Genomic DNA, 22,557 nt, shown 5'->3' with positions numbered 1-22,557 from the left:
AATAGTTTGTTCACGTTCGTTTCTGAATAGTAGTCTACAGTTTGTTGAAGAATATCTAGGTTGGTTTCAGTTTTGGGTTATTATGAATAAAACTGCAACGAACATTCATTGGAGGTTTTATATGAACATAAGTATTCAGTTTTTTAGGAAAAATGCCCAGGCGTACAGCTACTTGGTCATATAGTAGCTGCATGTTTAGTTTCATAAAGAAACAACCAAATTGTTTTCCAGAGCGACTGTACGTTCTACATTCCCATCAGCAACGTATGAGTGAGCCAGCATCCCAAATCCCTCCCAGAGGTTGGTGCTGTTACTGTTCTTTATTGTAGTTATTCTGATAGGTGTGTGGTGATATCTCCTACAGTTTTAGTGGGCACTTCCGTAATGGCTAATGACATTAAACATCTGCCCATGAGTTTATCCGCCATTTGTATACCTCTTTGGTTCATGTCTTTCATCAACTTTCTAATTAATTTTCTAATTCAATTATTTTCTCTAACTATAGAGTTTGGAGAGTTCTTTCTATATTCTAGACACTAGTCTTTTGTAGACATGTGGTTTGCAAATATTTCCTCTCATTCTGCAACTTGTCTTTCATCCTCTGAACAAGGTAGTTCTCAGAGCAAAAGTTTTCAATTTTGATGAAGTTCACTTTATCAATTTTCCTTTCATGAATAATGATTTTGGTGTCAAATCTAAGAACTTTTTGCTTCGTTCCAAATCCTAAAGATCGTCTGTTATGTTTTTTTAAAAAAAAGTTGTATAGTTTTATGCTTTTCATTAAGTCCATGATTCCTTTTGTGTTAATCTTTATTATTTCACTGTTAAAAGTAGGTATATGTATGACTATGGCAACATAGATATTCTTTGAAAAAAATATGAAAGACTCTTGAAACAACACTCCTTGTGACACATTCTAATTCCTAGTCTGTCCTACCCTCTCCATCTCATCTAACCCCATTCCTTCCCATCTCACCTTGTTTCATTTCATTAGAAAAATGCTAATCATGACCCATTAATTTGATTTCATGGCTCTTTACCATGGAGTGAAAGGTACTCTAGACACAGTCTTTCCTGCCTGGTGCACCTCCTCATTTTTTATTCTTGTTCAGTATTTCTTTCTTTTCTTTTCTTTTCTTTTTTTTTTTTAACATTTCCATCAATTCTAATTCAGATGTTTTAAAAAAAAAAATCACCCACTGTTCCTTAACATGAAGATAAAAACCTCTTTTTTGTCCTGAGGTTTCTTACCTGCTTTCTTTTCATATGCTTCCTTATGAAGCAGCACACAGTAATGCACACGGTCTGCCACCCAGCCCCCATGAGTCCTAGAGTATAAGAGGAGAGCACTGGCAAGTTCAGGGCCAGCTCAAATACCTAAAGGCTGGCAAAATGAGAGGCGCTCTGTTTCTTTCTCTTTAAAGTTCTGTATCTTTCTACAGTCACCTCAGAAATAGAACACCATCTCCTTATTCTTCACAAAACTACGTTCTCAGTAACTTCCTAAAATTACTTATCTCAACATTCAGTACCAACTCTTAGCACATAGTTGATTATTCCAAGGCAGGTAAAACACTATGCACAGGGCTTGCCAACTCTAGGAAACTCGATTACTGGGGGATTCAATCAAAATACTAATGTAACCGTGTTTTACCATCTATACTCACCAGCACCCTTGTGATTTGGTGAATTTGGTTTTTATTTTGTTTGTTTTGAGGTTTGTTAATTAGTAACATCCAGAATTACTAATTCACACTAATGAGGGATCTATTATGTAAGATACTGCTGCACTTGAGCATTTTCTCTTTAAGATCAAAGATCCCACTTACACTGATTGAGTAGATAACTCATGCATTATTAGCATCTTAAATTATGTTAATTATGATATGAAATTCTCTAAGATTCTCTATTAAGGATTGCCAATTAACCTTACTTACTGGCTAACAGAAATGCTGACAAAATCTCATGGAATAGTTCCTGTCACTTAATTAAAAGGAATCTTTCTGTTTTGAGTGATATGAAGCACCAGAGAGTTTTCAAAAACAATTAATATGGTCGCTACTGCTAAAATTGCTGATCGCACCATAATAGTGGCTTAGTAACTGCCCATAAAGTACAAAGGAAAAATATAGAAATGCTTTTCTTCTTTTTACTTGAATATGTTACTATATTGATTGTCTTTATTCAAAATGGGAACACTGGAGTATATGTTTTTTTTAAATTATTGCAACTATAAAGCAACCCAGGAATTTCATTATCTTCTCAAAAATCACTCAATATCCCCTTTATTGAATACCTCAGCACTTAGGGATTCAGCAATAAACACTTTTAATAATATCACACTCTAGGCTTCAGTAATGCATCTAATTTGTATGGTGGCTCTTTATAATCCCAAAGCAATTTTTATCAATGAGATTTAATGAGTTGACTCCTGAATAACTAAATATGAAATCATTTATTTGTTCATTATCTGTTCACTAGCATTCACTCACTAATAAATATTTTCTAAGCAACTATTATGTGCCACACACTGCATTGTCATATAGTAAACCAATGCCTCTCTTTCTGTCATCTTTAATAAAGGCAATGACCCCCGGATAAATAGTAGTAAATCGCATGAGGTATAATAAAGATAACTTTGTCTTTCTGTGATTATATAAATTATTCAGCAGGAGGACTCCTAAAATTCAGTCTGAAGACTAAAGGAATAAAGTTTGTATGAACATAGAACTTTAAAACTTCCATTGACCATCAGTAGGAATTGCCACCAAGCACTTGGATGAAGGGAAGATGAAAACATGCAAATTAATCAAGCCTAGGACTTCAACTAATTAAAATTAATGCAGAAATTGGTATTAATGAAATAATAAATAATAACATTCCATTCAATTTATTGAGTGCCTGCTCTGTGGTGGGCATTGTATAAAGATTTTACACCTGTTATAGCTCATTATCACGCACACTCTATTAAGTAGGTATTATTTCTGCTACTTGAGGGGGGATTGGGGGGTGCGGGAGAGGGAGAAGGGGAGGGAGAGGGAAAGAGACAATAAACTAAAGCTCGGTGAGGTTAAGTCACTTGCCTCATCTCATCCAACCTAGTGGGGAAATTAGGATTTGAAATAAGCCCCATCTTATTCCAAAACTGGTTTTTATTCCAAAGTGGTTTTTCTAATTACTGTTGGATTAATTCAATTTTCATAAAAAAATTCCTCGAGGACTCACCATACTCAAAGCACTGTGAGTTTTTCCAATTGAAAATAAGGATGTAAACTGGCTTTGTGAAAACATTTTTTTTTTACATTCATACATACACAAATCTACTTCTGTAGACTTTTGTATTTCCACTAGCAAATCATCTAAGTGTTTGTAATCCAAGCAAGGTAAATCATAGCCTAGTGGGACTACCTTTATTGGAACAAATGTTTGGAAAATCCTAGCAAAGCCAAGTGATAATAGCAAAGCAAAAAAAAAAAAAGCAGCAAAGCAAAGGTCAACCACACACAGATAACTCAGATAGGCAATGGGATGTGCCTGACAGCATCATCTCCAACAGCCTCCTCATTCAGGAAAATAACTGAACTAGGGCAAATTACAAGAGATTGAGACTTAGACAGACGGTACTTTAACGTAGGGAGGAACATTCTGAATCAATGACAAAGTGACTTAAAAGAATATATTTAATCCTATCTCCAAAAGGATGAGATCTGTCTTCTTTGAGTCATATTCAGAGACACCTGACCTCAATCAAGGCAGTCATGGTTGACAATGGGCCGACAAACTGGAGAACCACATTTGCATTATTCATTAATCCAGTCTGTTGGGGAATTCAAAATAGATCTGGTAATTTATTTTCTCAACTTTCAAGTCTTATTAGGTTAGCAGCAGTGATATCGTCAGGAAATGTCAAGGTGTAAACCTTTTGGATACCAGTTGGACTAGGCTGGCCAGAGAGAGCAACATTTGAGTGTTGCTTTGAAAAAAAAAAAAAAGAGGGAATTCCTGGTGCATTACCTTAACTGACATTTGAAGGGATGGGGGAGAGTATATGCAGTGTATGCAGTGACAAAGGGTCATGGCTTGAGAAGATTTTCCACATTAACTGGAACAGGATAAAAAATCATTTGACTAATGCTAAACTTATAGCTGATTTCTTTTATTTATTTATTTATTTATTTTTAAGATTTTATTTATTTATTAGACAGAGAGAGACACAGCGAGAGAGGGAACACAAGCAGGGGGAGTGGGAGAGGGAGAAGCAGGCTTCCCGTGGAGCAGGGAGCCCTATGAGGGGCTCGATTCCAGGACCCTGGGATCATGACCTGAGCCGAAGGCAGACGCTCAATAACTGAGCCACCCAGGTGCCCCTCATTCATTCATTTATTGGTGATGTGACCTATGTGAAGGAAAACATGCTGAGCAGCATGGTAGAACACACGAAGAGCTATGGGATGATATCTAAATGCAATTTCGAATCCCAACTTCGACATTTAGACTGACCTACACAGGCAAGTTATTTACATTTTCTAGGTCTTGATTTCCTTATCTGCAAATGCCTGACACTCCATAGGCCTTGTGGGTTGGTCTTGCACTGCTCTCAGGAGCTCTCCACCACTCTGAACCAACCCAACCTGCTGGAGGCTGAGAGACCACATGGAGCAGAGATGAGTCAGCCCAGCTGAGGCCTCCTCAGGCCAGTCAGCCCCACAGGCAAAACAGTAACTGATCACAGATGTACCACTGAGTCCAGCCAAGAACGGAAGTACTGGCCGGCAGAACTTCGGCCTAAATAAATGGTTGCTGTTTTGAGCCACTAAATCTGGGGGGAGGGAAGAGTTTTGCTATAACAGATAACTGATACAAATGTAAAAAGACATGAGGTCATGACATTTTTCAGCCAAAACACAAAATCATGGGAACACAGGTTCAAAACAATTTGGGAAAGATTAGTCACCAACTCCAACAGAATGATGTGGTACACCAGTTGTTACTGCATTAGATTAATGAAAAATGCAAATTTCTCACCAGCGGGAATTAAGGGTTTCATGTGCAAATGAATCTTTGTAACTGGAGGTACAGAGATTAATTTTCCCCAGGCAATATTCTTGTGAGCTTTCTATATTTTTGGAGTCCAGGAACTGTTGTTATGCATTGTACATGGCAACAGAGGAAAAAGATGGCAAGAGAAAAAAAGCTGGGGAAAATTAGACATTGAAAATAAAATGAAAGGAATTTGGAACAATATAGTGAGTTTCACACTGCTGAGAGCAGAAAGGAAGCCTGGCTAGCTCGTCTCGTTCCTGTGTTAGCTGTCCATTGCAAAGAAAGGATCCTGGCCTTCCTCTAACCTTTTATTTTCTTCTTTACCAACTGGAGCACCCCATGAAAGCGATTAAATATAATTTTAAAATTGTGTCATATAGGTTTTTCTTTGTGGAGCAGACAACTAAGTGTGCCTTTGAAGGAAATAATTTGAGACATACGAATGAAAACTCTCCATGCAGCTGAAAAGTGCTTCTCTTAAATATGGGCCTAAATCCTGTAATTTGTGTAATGGCTAACTTTGTGCTTATTTCGTGCGAATTTCAGAGGTCACCCACAGGTTATTTCTGAAAAATGTGAAGTCGGCAAAGTGAGGAGGATGCCTTTTATGGTCCCCAGGTGCCAGTCAGTACCGTAAGGGGTGGGGCTGGGCAGGAAAACTTACAGGCAGATGGCAAGTTCTTTGAGATGGCACTCATCATGTCTACTCACTGTGCTCCTTTGGTGCCCAGGAAAATGCTAGCCCTGAGCAGCGGCCCCTCAAATACCTGTTGAATTGAAATCTGCCAGTTGAAGGCATATCCAAATTCTGTGAATGATCCACTGTGGGGCACCTCCTAAGGATAGGTGGGGCACATGTGACGTGCTTCTCAGGAAATGAAAGGACCAAGGGAGGTCAAGGAGTGGGGCTGGTGAGAGGGAAGAAGCCATGGGAAGCACTTTGCATCACAGACAGATGAGACCAGGGTCAGGAGAGAAAATGAGTCCCTGGTGTTCCTCAGCCAATCTATTCCTCCCCCCCCGCCTCCACCAATCTTCCACTTTTCGGTTTGGAATTGCCAGAGAGGATGAAAGGTAATGGTTAAGGGAAGAGCCAGAACAGTAGCTATAGAAACCCGGGTTTGGGAGAAAATTTCTTTGGGGTTGTCTGGCTCGATCTTCTGAGGAACCTAGAAATCCCTGAATGTCGATCATCCAAGTTCGGTCTGAAGGTTTCCAGCGATGGACTCCATTCCATCAGTGTGAGGTCTCTAATTGCTGGCCTGTCATGATATTGAGGGAAAAATTGGTATTGCACACTTGGTTCTGGTTCTGCTCTTTGAAGTGACAAAGAATATCTCTCTAGCCTCTTGAAGCCGCTGATGATGCGCTGCACATTCGAAAAGAACATGTGCTGGAATAGATGTTAGAACACTGTGGTTTTGCTAATGACTAGCTGATTTCCCGCTCCCTCGTTTTCTTTTATTTTTTTGTCACACTAATTGGAATGCTCAATATTTTGTTAATATCACTTTTTGAAAGGTTGCACTAAGAATGAAATAGAAAAGTCTAGTTATAATGTGATCAAGGTTGAGGGTCAGGATGTGGTTGGTTTTGTGTGTGTGTGTGTGTGTGTGTGTGTGTGTGTGTGTGTGTGTGTTTGAAATATAATACATAGGACACTGGACATGAAATGTTTAGTCTAGAGGTCACAAACCCAAATACCTTTAGAGGCAGGAAGGTAATGGAAACATGTAAAAGAGATGAAGAGCTGGTGTTGGAATTCCTAGAAAGACAAGACAAGTGGTGGGTTCTGCGACTTGAAAGACATATCCAATGTAAAGACATTTATGGTAGCCGGCCACTAAGAGAGTTGCCAATGACCCTCCCTCCCTTTGTGTTGTCCCCTTCTGCACTGAACCAGGGTTAGTCTGTATGACCACTAGCATATGGAAGAAGTGATGGTACGTCACTTCTGAGGTTAGGTTATAAAAGACTGCAGCTTCTGTCTTGGGTACTCTCTCCCTCTCTTGAGCATGTACTCTGTTGAATTACTAGTTTTGGGGGAAGCCAGAGGACATTTAGGCAGCTTATGGAGTGGCCGATGTGAGGAAATGAGGCCCATCAGCAAATGCTCGATTGAGCCTGGAAACAGATTCTCTCCTAGTTGAGCCTTAAGATGACTTTCGTGGCCAACAAAAGCTTGACTGCAACCCCATGAGGAGGCTGAGCCAGAGTCACCCATCCAAGCTGCTGCGGGATTCCTGACCGCAGAAACTGAGATTATGGGTCTCTTGCCACGTTTGGGGCAAATTGTTATGTATCAGTAGATAATTGATACAGCATTCCAATTCACTTTAAAGTACCAGTGTACACATGCACACACTTTGATGTGCTGGTGAAACAAAATTTAGAACTCTGGTTTACAACCCTGAGCTTCTCAGTAAGACCCGCATCTGTGGAAGTCCAAAAAATATGGTTTAAGGTTGTACTCAGGTCATTTGGCAGCTTAGTTTCCGCTGGAAGGAAGGAGCTGGGATTCATTCAAAGCCTATATCTTAAGAGGAAAGCTATTTTCCTCACCAATAGGAACCAAATATGATTTTCCCTATCACTAAGGAGTGACAACAAACATTGGGGCAGAACCTAGGGAAATCTGGACAGATGTTCTGTTCTATAATACAAAGAGTACTTGGATTAGAATAGAAAGCCAAGGGGAACTCCAGTCCATTCAGAACAGAAACAGCTTTCTTCAGTGATTAAAAGTTTCACAAAAAGTATTGGAAAAAGCAACCCTTACCAGAAATATGATAAATATAGGCATATTTGCTTTATTGTGCTTCACAGATATTGTTTTTTTTTTTTTTAACTAATTGAAGGTTCAAGACTTCCATGGAGGAAGTAGCTGCAGATGTGGTGGAAATAGCAAGAGAACTAGAATTAGAAGTGGAGCCTGAAAATGTGACCGAATTGCTGCAATCTCGTGATCAAACTTGAGTAGAAGAGGAGTTGCTTCTTATGGATGCGCAAAGAGAGTGGTTTCTTGAGAAGGAATCTCCTCCAGGTAGAGATGCTCTGAAGATTGTTGAAATGACAACAAAGGATTTAGAACATGGCATAAACATAGTTGATAAGAGCAGCAGAGTTTGAGAGGATTGACTGCAATTTTGAAAAAAAGTTCTGCTGTGGGTAAAATGCCATCACACAGCATCTCATGCCATAGAAAAATCATCTGTGAAAGGAAGAGTCAATTGATGCGGCAAACTTCATTGTTGTCTTAGTTAAGTATTTGCCCCAGCCACCCCCACCGTCAGTAAGCACCAACACCCTGATCAGTCAGCGGTTATCAACATTGAGCAAGATCCTCCACAAGCAAGATTATAATTCGCTGAAAGATCAGATGATGGCTCACATTTTTTAGCAATGAAGTATTTTTAATTAAGGTATGCATACTATTTTTTTTTAGACATAATACTTTTGAACAGTTAATAGACGGCAGTATAGTGTAAATATAACTTTTATATGCACTGGGAAACTATTTGCTTTATGGGGGTGGTCTGGAACCCAACCTGCAATATCTCTGAGCTTGTGCCTGGTCTTAGTCACTTCGAGTCTATAACCAGAGATTGAGAGGTCTTCCCCTGCCCCCCATCCCCCCCAAAAGTAATAGGAACATTGGAATAAAGAAGCAGATCTTAGGGGGACAGGAACAGTATAGGACACACAGGAGAGGGCTGGGATGTGTCTCTGGATGAAGAACAATGGACCGAATGGGTAATGAACCTGGACAACTAAAGGAAAAAGAAACCTATGGACCAGCATCGAGAAGCGTTCTCCAGGTAATGGTTTTCACCAACTCCTTAGTGAAGAAGGACCAAAAGTGTGTTACAGAATCCTACTGACTACCCTCGGTTGGCTTTTGCATAGAAGGAGGCTAACAATGAAGTTCGGCATTCAGTGAGCTACGTTACATCGTGAAGGAAACCCCTCAGGTTTTGTTAGAGATAAGAGCTCACAGGAGTGGGCATGCTTCTCGGCCAGGGATACCCTGTCAGGGATGTGGACAAACAGGTTAAGCTGAAGCCCCAAGAGAAGCCCCCCCTTGACAAGAATTGTTTCTGTCAGCACAACGGAGCGTCATTATTGGGTAAATTCAGAACATGCCAGGAAGCATCATATTTTGCGGAAAATTATCATCAAAGTCTGGCTGAAGCTGGGCCATCAATATGGAAAAATCAGAAAAAATGTTAAGTGCCATGCCATGCTTGGCATTTTGTGGAAACACCAAAAATGTCAACTGGGGAGACTGAGAAAAATACGAGAGAAGATGCCATTGGAAAGTAAGTGTAAAAGAGGATTAGTAGAAGATGAAAGGTCCATGTGCAAGGATTAGTCAAACACGAAATCTTGATAGCTCGTAATTTATGCTGCTTGGAAAAAAATATCCCATTGTTGGTACAGAGGTCTGCGAGTTCAGGGTATTGTCCAAATCATTGTACTAAAATGCCTCTTTTTTGTCAGTATTCTTGTCGATCTTATACTGATAATCTCCAGCAAGTTTTCGGAGACTGGTGGGCCTGGGACCTGGAAGACAGAGGTTAAAGGGGAGACGAAGGGCAGGGATGGACCTTACTGACTTTAAGAGGAGTTGAGGCGTCTGTCACCTCATGCTTTGCTTTTGCTATCTTTAGGTGAGACCCCGTTAGTTATTATGAGGCAGAAAGGGAAGAAAGAGTCTCCAAGGAAGCCACTTGAGGAGATGAGGAAGGCAACTGCTCCCCGTTTTCCTCAGTGGAGGTGGTGATTGGAAATGTACCCGCTGATTGTGTGTGGGGAGGGATTAAATGATCTAAATGGGAATTCATTTATTTTTTCCTAGATTTTCCCTTACCATTTTGTCCTTCTTTTGAAATTTAAAGAGTGAGGCCAGTCTGTGTTCACTGCCTCATGGAAATTATGTGATAAAAGAAAGGAGAAAAAAAAAGATTTCTAAATCTGGCTTGTATGTTTAAAAAGCATAGACACTTAGGAGAACAGAAATGACATGTAGACCGAGTGTTTGGGAGAAAACATGCTTAAGGGCATGCTTTCTCTTCACCCTCACAAAGTAGAAAAGACTGCTCGGCTGTGTCACACACTGCTAGAGGTTGCTTTCCCAACAGCCAATTCGAGAACATAAGTCCTCAAATCTATCCAGTTACAATCTCCCTTTCCCCCTGCTTGATCCAAGGGCTTCAGGGGAGTCTGGCCCCAGATCCAGGTGCTGGATGCTGACCCTTGACTGCCAATGCTCATTCTCCTTGCCAAGGTTCATTTCAGGCATGAGACCCACTTCCAGAAACTAAGATGTGAATGGACAGTTTTCCTCACGTTAGCAAGCAAGAGCAACACAAGATGATTCCCTTTCTGCCTTTCAAAGTGTTGTGCCTCAAAGCTGTTTGGAGCTGCGGCAGCCATCTTGCTCCCAGCCCGAGGAGGAGGTGGGCACACAGTTGGGCAGAGTCAAAAGAAGATCCAAGAGAAGCATAGAGAACTCAAGTCAGGATCCCAGGGGTTTTGTTTTTGTTTTTAAAGATTTTATTTATTTATTTGACAGAGAGAGACTAAGTGAGAGAGGGAACACAAGCAGGGGGAGTGGGAGAGGGAGAAGCAGGCTCCTTGCTGAGCAGGGAGACCCATGCGGGGCTCAGTCCTAGGGCCCTGGGATCATGACCTGAGCCGAAGGCAGACGCTTAATGACTGAGCCACCCAGGCGCCCCAGGATCCCAATGTTTTGTTGCCAGGAGTTGTCCTACCTCTGAATTTCTTTTTAGGTGGTAAGATACACTTATTGTTGAAGGTATCTGAATCTGCTTCTTTTGTGTCCTGCAGCCACATGCATTCTAACTGGTACACTGGCTGAGGGAAGGAAGGAACGTGGAAGAGAAGTGAAGGGAGAGAAGAGATATTTAGCAGTATCTGGAACAAGGGAATTGGTCACCAGGCCCCCCCGCCCACCACTGCAAATTATTCCTATCTTCAGTCCACCCAGCCTTTGCTCAAGTGGACCCCATACAACTCCTGCACTCAGGGTCATGCTAGTCTTTCTCATAAATATCTGGTGAGGATGTGCCTCCCACAGCAACCAGCATGAGCCCTGAGGATTGTTCAGCAGAATTGATATGCTCCCCTGAAGCAGAAGCAATGTCAAACATGTTAAAACATGCATCTTATACAGCTTCGTGGGACACTTCTCTGTCAAGATTATTGTACTCCGTGAGTGCGGTTCTGAAAGGCATTCCCAAGGACAGCAGGGTCCAGCAAGCATAGCCCTCCTCAACTGCAAACTAGTCACCAGAAATCTGGACTCTCCCCTGTCTCTACTATAGTTTCATTCCTGTGGATTTTGGCTGCTTGGTAGTCCTCTAACTTGCAGTCCGCCACTTTCCATTTGCTTGTCTGCTGTCGATAGCTGTCCATCTCCTGACACCGCCTTTTGCGTCTTGAAACCAGCCTCAGATGACCTCACCCTTTGCCTCCCTCCAAGGGGAAACAGACACAGACCAGCATGGCTATTATCCTGAGGCTCTCCCCAGACACGTGATCAAAACACAGAGGGTCATCTAAAGGCCGTTTCCTCAGTTTGCCTCATCTTCCACCTCTGGTAGTCTTTGAGGATGATAAAGTTCAGAGGTTTGGCAGCGGGGCTGGGAGCAAGACAGGATGGAACACTGGCAAGGTCAAATGGTTTCTATGGGAAGGAGATCTGACCAACTGAAAATGGAAGAGTGCAAGTGGGTGAGGGGAGGGTGGCAGGGAGAAAGAAGAAATGGGAGAGGCCTACAGCGGTACTGATACGACCTTAGGGGGCACTGCTACGAATGTGTGTGAAGGCAAGGCTGTGAAATTAGGCTGCCTGGGTGTGTACTGTGGCTTCCTTACTTATATCTGTTAGTCCTGGGTAAGTTATTCAGCTTCAAGTCTCAGTTTCCTCATCCACAAAATGGGGATAATAATGAACCCACTTCATAGGGGTACTGGAAAAACTGAATGAAATAAGAGAACTAAAGCACTGAGAACATTGCCTGCCACAGAGAAGGATCCAGTGAATGTTACTTTTATCATTATTTTTTTATATGTTGAGAGAAAAATTTCACTTCTATCCTACCTAATTTTTTAAGAATTTTATTTTAAAAATAAAAATTGCAGGGCACCTGGGTGGCTCAGTCAGTTAAGTGTCTGCTTTCGGCTCAGGTCATGATCCCGGGGTCCTGGAATCAAGCCCTGCGTCGGGCTCCCTGCTCAGGGCGGGAGCCTGCTTCTCCCTCTGCCCCTCCCCCCACTCATGCTCGCTCTCTCTCTCAAATAAATAAATAAAATCTAAAAAAAATAAAAAATAAAAATTGCATACGTTTAAAGTGTACAACGTGATGACTTGATATACCTATACACAGTGAAATGAAATTGTGGTATAATTGTATAATGGAATAGTATTCATCCTTAAAAAAGAACAACATCCCATTTGCAACAAAATGGATAAACCTGGAGGACATTATGCTAACAGAAATAAGCCAGACACAGAAAGAAAAAAACTGCATGGTTGCACTTATATGTGGAATCTGAAAAAGTCATATCCTACTTACTTTTAAAAATTACATGAAGAGGCTTAAATACTATTGGTTGACCAATGGAAAATTTCTCTCTCTTATTATTGGATTTATAAACTAAAAATACAATTCATACCATATCGGTCAAAAGAAATTTGCTATGGCAATACCACAGCAGTCCCTTATAGTTTACTTTCTTCCTTTTGCCATTTGTTAATTTCTGGCTTCGACATCTGCCTGTTACTTTCCACTTCTCCGTATACCCGACTGTGGACTATTGGAAGACAATTATGCCCTTTTTAAGTGTTATATGTGTAAATTTCACAAAAAATTAAAACAAAAAAGCCCAACATGCGATATTTAATAGCTTTTGTAAGAGTCATTAAATTATAAAAATAATACTATTTGTAGTAAAGGGTATCAGATTTGGCAGGAATTATTAAAGCTTACGGATTAAGCCTAAATTTCCTTTGTTTTTCTATGATAGTATCTTTTAGTTACAGGCCCATTATTTTCCAAATGTAACTCAGTTATTAACTTAAAGGCCAATTAGACTTTTCATTATTCCTTCTGCTATTCATCCACTCTCTGTGAGCTGTTCATGGGCAATGAAATGCCTAAAATACCTACAGAAAAGAGAGAAGTAGAAGAAAAGAGCCCCAGAAGTGAGTGAGCAAATAGATCTGGAATAATTGGGAGTTCGCTGTGGGGTTATATATTATTTTCTATGGGTAGTAAGTGGTTTTTAGACATACTTACAACCGGGAGAGGCAGTATAAATGAAAATGTATAATTGAAGTCTACATTGATTTGATAGTTATTTCAGTTGTTTTTTTCCCTATAAAAAGAAACTTCCATTTTCCCAAGCCCAACGTTGAGATAAATCAGAGGTAAAGAATCTGGACTACTGGATAAAATGAGGAGTCAGGAGTCATGATCTTCTGCAGGTGGGCAGCCGACAAAGCTACGTCCGCAGAACAGCAACCAGGCCTCCTGTCACTTGAGGAACTCAGAACCAATTGAGATGGGCATCAACCAGGGAAAAGCAATTCCTTTCTAACCAAACAGAACTGCACTGGATGAAATGATGTAGAAAATGGATGGCAGGAGACCTTTCCAATTTGTTATTTGTTAAAGAATAGGACTTCTGTTTCTGTCTGACCTCCGAGACATCTTTGCAGTAACTGAAATACTGTGATGGATAGTGCCGACGCTAGAAGTCTTTGAAAAATGCTTTCCCTCTGGCCAAACATACAAGTAGAATTCATTTTCCATATTCAAAATTCAGATCCTATTGATTTTTTTATTTAGATGTGCTCAGCCAGCCATAAGGACCTCACAGCACAAAGTCGAATATTTTTTGAAGCCTCTGTTGGAAGAGTATGGACCCACCGTGGGTCATGTATGCATTTCTAGCACAGTGTGAATCCAGGGTTAGGTTTGAAGATATGGGCACACCCTGGCTTGCCCAGGGAAGGTATGATGTGTGTGAGCAGGAACTCTGTTATGGGCTGAATTGTGTCCCACCAAAATTCATATGTTGAAGTCCTAACCCCTAGTACCTCAGAACGTGACTCTATTTGGAGATAGGGTCTTTAAAAATACATTAAGTTAAAATGAGCTCATTAGGGTGTGCTGTAATCCAGTATCACTGTTGTCCTTATAAGAAGCAGCAATCTGGGGCACCTGGGTGGCTCAGTCAGTTAAACGTCTGCCTTCGGCCCAGGTCATGATCCCAGGGTGCTGGGATCGAGTCCTGTGTCTGGCTTCCCGCTCAGTGGGGAGTCTGTTTTTCCCTCCCTCTGTCTCTTCCCAGGCTTGTGCACACTCTCACTCTCTCTCTCAAATAAATAAATAAATAAAATCTTTAAAAAAAAAAGGAAGAAGGAATCTGGGCACAGCTGTGCATGGAGGGGAGATGAAGTGAAGACACAGGGAGAAGGCAGCCATTAAGCCAAGGAGATTCTCGGACTTCTAGCCTCCAGAACTGTGAGAAAATAAATGTGGGTTGTTTACGCTGCCCTAGCTGTGCTACTTTGTTATGGCAACCCTAGAGCCTAATATGGCTCTATTTGCAGTACATTAAACTTCATTAGACAATCCATGTCTACACTCAAGAGAGGCTGGTCCCCAGCACTAAGACAAGGTGGTCCTTCTACCTCTTGGCAGAGGAGTGTGTGTGGGGGGAATCAGCCTAAGGAGAGGGGTGTTAGACCAAGGGCCCCTAGAATCGGGGAAGGGGAGAGAGTATTGTGTGAAAAGAAGGTCCAATTTTTTAATAGAAAATCATCCTTTGTTTTCTTTTGCGAAAGCTTTACATGTTCATTGTAGAAATAATAGGAAATACAGACAAATAAAATGAAGAAAGAAAGTATAACTATGACCTCATCACTTGGAGGTAATTGTTCATACATTGCTATGAATATTTCCAGATTTTTTCCTATAAGTACATGAATTTACACACACACAAACACAGCAAAATGGAATAATATGTTTTTTATGATCATCTTTTCATGTCAATAATTTTTTATTTGGAGCACCATTTCTAATGTCTGATATTATTTCATTATATTGATTATATCCTAGAAATGGAATTGGTGGGTGGGATGTGTCCAAGCTTAGGCATATGTCCTGGCTTTTGATATATGTTGCCAAATTGCCTTCCAGAAATGATGCATCCATTTATATTCAGAAAGTCTATTTTGAGTGCAACATAAAGCCCTGTCACGGGTAACTCTTGACTCAGCTGTTCATGGGCTTTCAGCCAAATTCCTAGGGAGGAGAGTGTAGAAACCAGAGGACACTGAAAATCTGGGCAGTGACTCAGGACACTCAGAGGCTTGATGCGGGAGCATCCAGTGCTGGTGGAGGGGGCATTTTCTCCTTTAGCAGAGTGACAGGTGGAGGGAAGCTTGGCAGGATCAGCACGTCCCACCACAGAGACAGGAGCTGCAAGCTCCACCGGGTAGGGCCGCATCGGGTCAGCAGCTAGGCGTCTACTTGGAGAGCATGACATCCACGAAGTTGTGGAGAATGAAGAGGTGTGAAGAGGGGACTCACGTTGCTCACTGGAGAGTGGGAGTAATATCCCTGGGGATCTCTGAATGAGCCGGGAGGAACCGTGGGCTGAGGTTCCAGGGACTTTCACTGCAGGGAGCCTGAGATCACGGGGATTATGACCCCTGGTTGTTACTTTTATCCCTCAGGATTTCAGAGCCTGGGAAAATACAGGTTATACTAGGGAATGAGAACAGAAGGGCCGATAGCCTTTGCAGTTTTTATGCATTCATAGAAGATGCTATTTGACTTTGGTTCTCTGCCCAGTAGAAGAGATCCCAGGGGGGGCATACTTAAAAAGAAAACCAAGCTAATCTTAAATGAAAAAGAAACTGTTTTATAAACATGAAAATTATGGGGCACTCAATACAAGGTGTTGGCAAGTAAACTTCTGACACATTGTATGATAAATAAAGTAGGTTAGCTCCTCTTGGGAGAAGAACTTGAATTCTACTTATCATTAGATCAGAACTTCAACAGGAATCTCGCTAAGGAAGATAAGCGGTGGTCTCTGATTTACTGGTGGATAGAGCATAGTAGAAAAGGGAATAGCACCTTCATTGTTGTCCAGAAAGGCATTGTTACCCTTCTTACTGTGTTTCAAGACATTCACAGAGCACCTGATCATCTCTGGGCCATGGACCTTTGCTGGTCAGACATAACCTATACATGAGAAGGACAGTCACGTTGATCTTGATAGGGACTTTGAGAAATAATAATGTGTTGTAGATAAAAAGTGAAGAAGTAACATTTTGTTTGACTTCTTTGAAATGTAGATTTAGCTGCCAAAGTTGCTCCCAAAAGTAAACTTATGTTCTGTACATTTGCCCAAGGCAATGAATAAATTTCCAATAAAACAAACAAACAATTCCTTCCTTGGGGTTGTTTTCTTCTATCTTCAAGTGGTACCATGGAGAATTAATTACTTCATAATCTTGCTCACGATTGCCTATCCAATTAAACACAGTTATGGAAAAACAGGGCTTACCGTCTATCACTGGTTTTGGCTGAGAACTTTTGAGGCGCAGCGAGGGCCGGAAACGGGTTCGGTCGTTGAAGCTCCAGCTCTTCTGCACTTTGGTGGGGCTGCCCTCGGCGGTGATGTCGGTGCTCGGGGACCTCCTGTCACCTACTGAGGCTTGTCTGCTCTTAATACTCTGGCCCCTGGGGCTAGCCATGCGTACTCGTTCCTTAAAACTTAGCTTCTGACTGTGGACAACAGAGGCATGATTATTCCATTTCAAGCAATTTCTTCCACTCCACTTGGGTCAATACTGTGATGAAACTGTATATTATATTTCAATAGACAAAATGTTTTCAGCAAGTAGGAGCATAGCAATGTATTCTTCCCTTATTGAAAATTGGAGCTTTATTTAATCTGTTTGCATTCGTTTGAACTCAACCTCACTGTACAGGTAGGCACACCCTTCCTGGATTCATCATAGAAAGGACTGACGTTGGGTATGTTAGTTTGTACACAATTACACTGGAAATAACCAAGAACTGGTTCAGTGTTTGCTTTAGAAATAGATTTTAGCTTTCACCTCAACTTTTGAGATTTAAAGAAAGTAATTTTTTTTATTTGGGAGCATATCTCTTTGTAATTTCTAAGCATTTCTACAGGGATGACAGTTACATATACATATATATCTACATTCTGCATGCATTTCATATTCCAGGCAAGATTATGATATCCATAAATTCATGCAATCTCATAGTGGTTGGTAGTACTGCATACATAATATTAAACATACAACATTTAACACCCATTTCTTTTATGCTTGCATTCATTCTTGTGAGACAAAAACCACACAATGTAGAACAGCCCCAGCATATAATGAATGTGATGACTGATTAACGGAATGAGATGGTATGTTCACTAACACAATTTCCTGCTATCAAACAGGTTATTGATTTGCTGTGGCAGCTACTGGTAAATTATATTTGTTCAGACATTCAGTTCTCAGATGCCAGCAAGGATTGAAGTGCTGTGGATTGATAAAGGAAGCATTAACAACAACAACAAAACCCGAAGTATATCTCCATGCTTTCCCAATCAAAAGATGTGGTGTGATGTGGTGGGAAGGGCAGGTTGGAATCAAAGAGACTTGGGGTTTGGAGTCCTCATCTTGAACATAAAGATGAAAATAGCAACATAGCTAAGGGATTTTTGTGGGAACCAAGAGATGCTGTGTCCCCATTTTGTTTGTGTTCTTGTTTCATTTATATAGCGCTGTGTTATTCATCAGGAAATGATACTCGTAGCCAGTGAGAGGCCCAGGACTCTTCAGGGTCTGCCGAAATGAAGGGTGAAGGGTCTGAGGGCAGTAAGTTGGAGCAGCTACTCTGAGAGGCTGAGACCCACAGTCATGCTGCAGCCTTTGTGGGGCATGAAGGAGGCAGTGTTCTCATGGACACGGATTATCCAAGACGAAGTGGAGCCCTTGTTTTTTCCACTTACCGCAATGTCCACTGTCCCCAGCTGCAGCATGCCAACAGCAAATGTGTTTAGTGGTTATGTGTTTTGTAGCTAACAAGAAACAGTAACATTTATTTTTCCATGCCTAGTTGCTTAACAAATGATATTCTAAAAAGACACCACATTTTATGTGTTTACATGAAAACAAATCAAATAATGAACTATGGTGATCAGAAAGTCCTGGTAACAATAAACGAGTCGACCATGCAACTGACCGCTCCCCTCTGAAATGCAGACGTAGGTAAGTCCAGCATGACTAGCTGAAGGCACATGCAAAGAACAGGCTGGGCAGTTTTGTGATGGGGTCAGGTGGGTTCAAGAGTTCTTTAAAACAATCCCGTCAGTCAAAGGCTTTCTCTGCACTTGACAAATGCATGATTAAATGGTAGATCACATCAAACAACAGCAACAATAACATATAAAACTGCATCTGTTTATGCTGAGACTAGGTTCTCCATGTCATCCCAAACCTTCAAATCATTTAAACAGATCCTCAAAGGGATAGGACCCAAAATGTCTACTCTTCTCAAACTTTGTTTGTTTTTTTTTTTAAATAGTAAGAATTTCACATCTCTTCTCAGTTTTTAGCACATCTGTTCCATCATTTAAGTTTATGATGATAGGGTTCAGGAACATATGCTCAACTCTGCACCTTTATTTAGATGAACGAACGGCTTAAGTTTACATAGCTCTCACTACAAGTGTTCTCACTGTACTTTATCTAGTTGATTACCTTTTCTGGAACTCATAGATGCTAATTACTGTGGAAGGTTGAGTTTCGTTAATATCAAATTATTTTCTCAAACTTTAAAGATATATCTCTTTCTTATACCAACTAAATGAAGAAGAAACTGATGAAAACATCATAAAACCACTTAATATAAAATTTAGTTTTTCCCTTTTAAGAATTTCAATTACTGAAAAAGTAAAAAAATCTGAAATAAGTATCAGCATCAAACCCTCCATGGCTAATTTACAATAATGAAATATTTAAAAACAATTGCTCCTATGAAAATATTTTTATTTAAAAGTTGCCTCTATGAAACATTTTGATAGCATCTCTTTCATGGAAAGTGGAAATAATATTTTTCTCTGAATCTTAGTACTATTTAAAGCACTTACAGTTGATATAAATGAGTTCTAGCTACCATGTCCCTTTTTTTCTTTTAAAGATTTTATTTATTTATTTAACACAGAGAGAGGGAGAGAGAGAGAGAGAGAGAGACAGTGAGAGAGGGGACACAAGCGGGGGGAGTGGGAGAGGGAGAAGCAGGCTTCCCGCCGAGCAGGGAGCCCGATGCGGGGCTCGATCCCAGGACCCTGGGACCATGACCTGAGCTGAAGGGAGACGCTTAAACGACTGAGCCACCCAGGTGCCCCGCTTTCTGTCCTTCTTAACTGCATGAATATTTGCCAATGTCTACTATTAAAAGAATTACCAAAAATCATTTTAAAGTGAATCCAACACATTACATATGAAATTAGACAAAAAAGATTAATGTTTTCAGTCTCTCTTTTGACATAATTGTATGAAAGTTAGGAATAAAACCTTAACCCGGAACTTTTTAACCAGGCAAAATTTTGTTCTCCAAAGCAAAGACCTGTTCTTACAAAAAAGCTCACTTCTATTAGTTTTTCTACTTCTTTTCCCCTTTGGAAATCAACAGAGCATCTTGATTAGATGACTATTAAACTGATTAGATGACTGTTACTGAAATGCACATTGATTAAAAATATAGACTCTTCACTGGTCCATTCAAGTTTTCGTTATTTTCCTACCTTTTGGTCACATCTATAAACACGATTTTTTTTTTAAAGTAGGCTCCATACCCAACGTGGGGCTTGAACCCATGACCCTGAGATTGAATGACATGTTCTGCCAGCCAGGCGCCCCTATAAACGTGACTTTTGAGGAAGATTTATGTAACAGTGTTTTTAGGAAGATTGTCAAAGATTATTCCTAGGAGACCAATAAGAAGGTCTCTCTCTGGAGAAAGTAAGCCAAAGGACATTGTGGTCATTGATTGTGGCATCAATCAGCTGGGGACTCTAGGAGGGGGCACCTGCACAACTATGGGGAACCGTGCAAGGGAATTCTTCCTCCTTTAGGAACCAGACGTACAAATAACTCAAATGGCCCAGCATGCAGGCTACTACTGGATGTTCCCTGCCAGGGAACTGTGTGGCATTATTGTAACCCCACAGTAATCCTCTTGGACTTAGAATGCTGTAGTCCTTGTTATACTTAATTAGGGTTTTAGCCCTTCATAGGATAAGCATTCTACAAATTCTCGCCTCAGGCACAATATGGCGACTGAGCCGTTAACAATCCAGTGCGTGCAGCAGCTCAGCAGCTGTCCCACCACAAGGAGGCGCCAGGGCTGTGCGGAACCCTGCCTATTTGGCCCTGGCGTAGAGTATCAAAGCAGGCAACAGGCAACAACGAAAATTACAAGCGGGTTGAAAACCTCATTCAAGAAGTCCTTAGGAAGAGTGAGTCTCTGAGCAGGGCTCAGGTAGGATGGCGGTGGAACCAGGTCATGCACCTGAGGTTAGTTGGCATTCTCAAATTTCATGTCAATAGCCGGGATGCTGGGTACCTCTGCTTCCGTGAGGTGTACGTTCTGAAGAGCTTCTGCTTATTACTACAGAACTTACTAGGAGTGAGGGAAATAGAGCAGCACATTACTAAGCATTTCACCACCACGAAAGTGCTTAGGGATTTCTTTTTCTTTTTAGAACAGCAAAGCCATTTGGCTTTATTGTTTTTCAGATATAATATACAGACTATTTAAGCAGTAAGTCCTAACTACATAGTTTAATTGTGCTGCTTGGAAAATAATCAGTGCTCTTAATGGTGAGGTTGAAACCACTGGATGTGAAACACGCATTACAAATGATGGTAGCCTGTATGTTAGCATCGGATTCATATGAAAATAAGAACATAAATATTTTAAAATACAGCAACCCTTGTAATAAATAGCAATGCAACACAGTATAAACGAGGAACAAAATATTTCAGAACCTTAAATATTTATAGGAATCAATGAAGCTGATAACATTAATTGCTTTGAAATATTAAAAAAGGTTCTTGATTTGTATAAAATACCTGCAGTTATAGTTAATATCAATAATTGTCAGAATACATGCTCCAAAAAGTCAGAAGAAAAGATTCGAGGTCACTAGCTTGTTAAAAAAAGAGTTTCTTATTGTAAGTCTTTCTTACAGACTTAGTCTTAAGACTAAATCTTTCCCCTCTATCAATAAATGCGAACAGAAGGAGAAACCATTTTCAAAAGATTGTTTTTGAAACAATCTAACATTTTGCCCATAAGGACACAAGTTGATTATGCTGGAAAAAAAAAATGTCTAGCCTTACTTAGTTTAACAACACATGCAGATCATTCGTTGCACATAGAAGAAAGAAAATGTAAATAATGGAAAACAAACGCCCAAGAAATACAAGAATGCACAGTCTTTTCTGTCAGCATTCTAGTGTTCTCTCCTAAGAACCACACATCTCAGAACCTAATAAAGCCAACCACGTAGGAGCAATTTGGACAAAGCACTCAGTGGATCACAGCAGAAGATGATAACGTAATAAAAGAATATCATTTATGCTTTAACTTTGAAGACATGCATCTTTGTAACAGTCTCACAAGAACCTGTTAAAGCAACTTTAGATAGTCTAATAAGAAGTCTGACAGGGTTCTATTTAAAGCCCACAGACTGTGATCAAGGCAGCTTAACTATGAAGCATGCACATAGCCAACAATTGTTGGTTAAAGAGACAGGGTAGGCAGAAGTAGCAAGATTTATAGATAATTCCCAAACTTCCGTTGGCATGACCTAGTCTAGTAGCAATAAAAACCTAACAGGGAGGAAGAAGAGCCTTTTTGTGGCAGGGTGTACAAGATGGCTGACTGACCTCCTTGTCAAGGAGGAAGGGAGGAGGACCTAAAATCTCAAGGTGAGAGTACTGGCTTAATTTGGTTCGATGGGGTTATAGGTAAATTCTATTTTCTGAAAGTGACAATTAGTACCAAAACAGAGAAAAACTATCCAGTTTAAAAAAATGAGTTGGAAAAATTACTTAATGGGATGATTAATTACAATAAAATCAATAAACATATTCACCACATATGGGATTAGAACTGTTTTAATGGGAAGACAGAGGAAAGCAAATGAATCATTAAATGATGCTAAAGAAGTTGCATTTATGGTCTAAGTAGAGGAAGAACAGAGCAGGCTCAATTGAGACTAATGGTAATTTGTACCTGACCCCGTACCAAAGACATTATTTTAATGTCTCAGAGAGACACTATTTCAACTGTTGTTTAGTTGAGAGCCTCTTGAGACTGATGGTTTGTATATTTAAAGAAAAATTTTGGACCTGTTGCAAACAATACAAAA

General features: G+C 40.4%; 1 protein-coding gene across 2 annotated transcripts in view; it reads right to left on the bottom strand.

The window, feature by feature from the left end:
* The window catches only part of KCNQ5 (potassium voltage-gated channel subfamily Q member 5), a 496,856-nt gene that overhangs the window by 42,962 nt on the left and 431,337 nt on the right, over positions 1-22,557 (bottom strand). For both annotated transcript variants that reach the window (XM_073905221.1, XM_025890338.2), the window contains one exon: positions 16,654-16,874. In XM_073905221.1, coding sequence (XP_073761322.1) covers positions 16,654-16,874 — 221 coding nt within the window. The remainder of the gene's footprint in view (positions 1-16,653; positions 16,875-22,557) is intronic.

Source organism: Callorhinus ursinus, unplaced genomic scaffold, assembly GCF_003265705.2.
Source record: "Callorhinus ursinus isolate GAN/ISIS: 27379988/994484 unplaced genomic scaffold, GSC_fseal_2.0 scaffold22, whole genome shotgun sequence".
Classification (NCBI taxonomy): domain Eukaryota; kingdom Metazoa; phylum Chordata; class Mammalia; order Carnivora; family Otariidae; genus Callorhinus; species Callorhinus ursinus.
The sequence above is the reverse complement of the archived record's forward strand: the minus strand, read 5'-3'. Positions and strand labels throughout refer to the sequence as shown.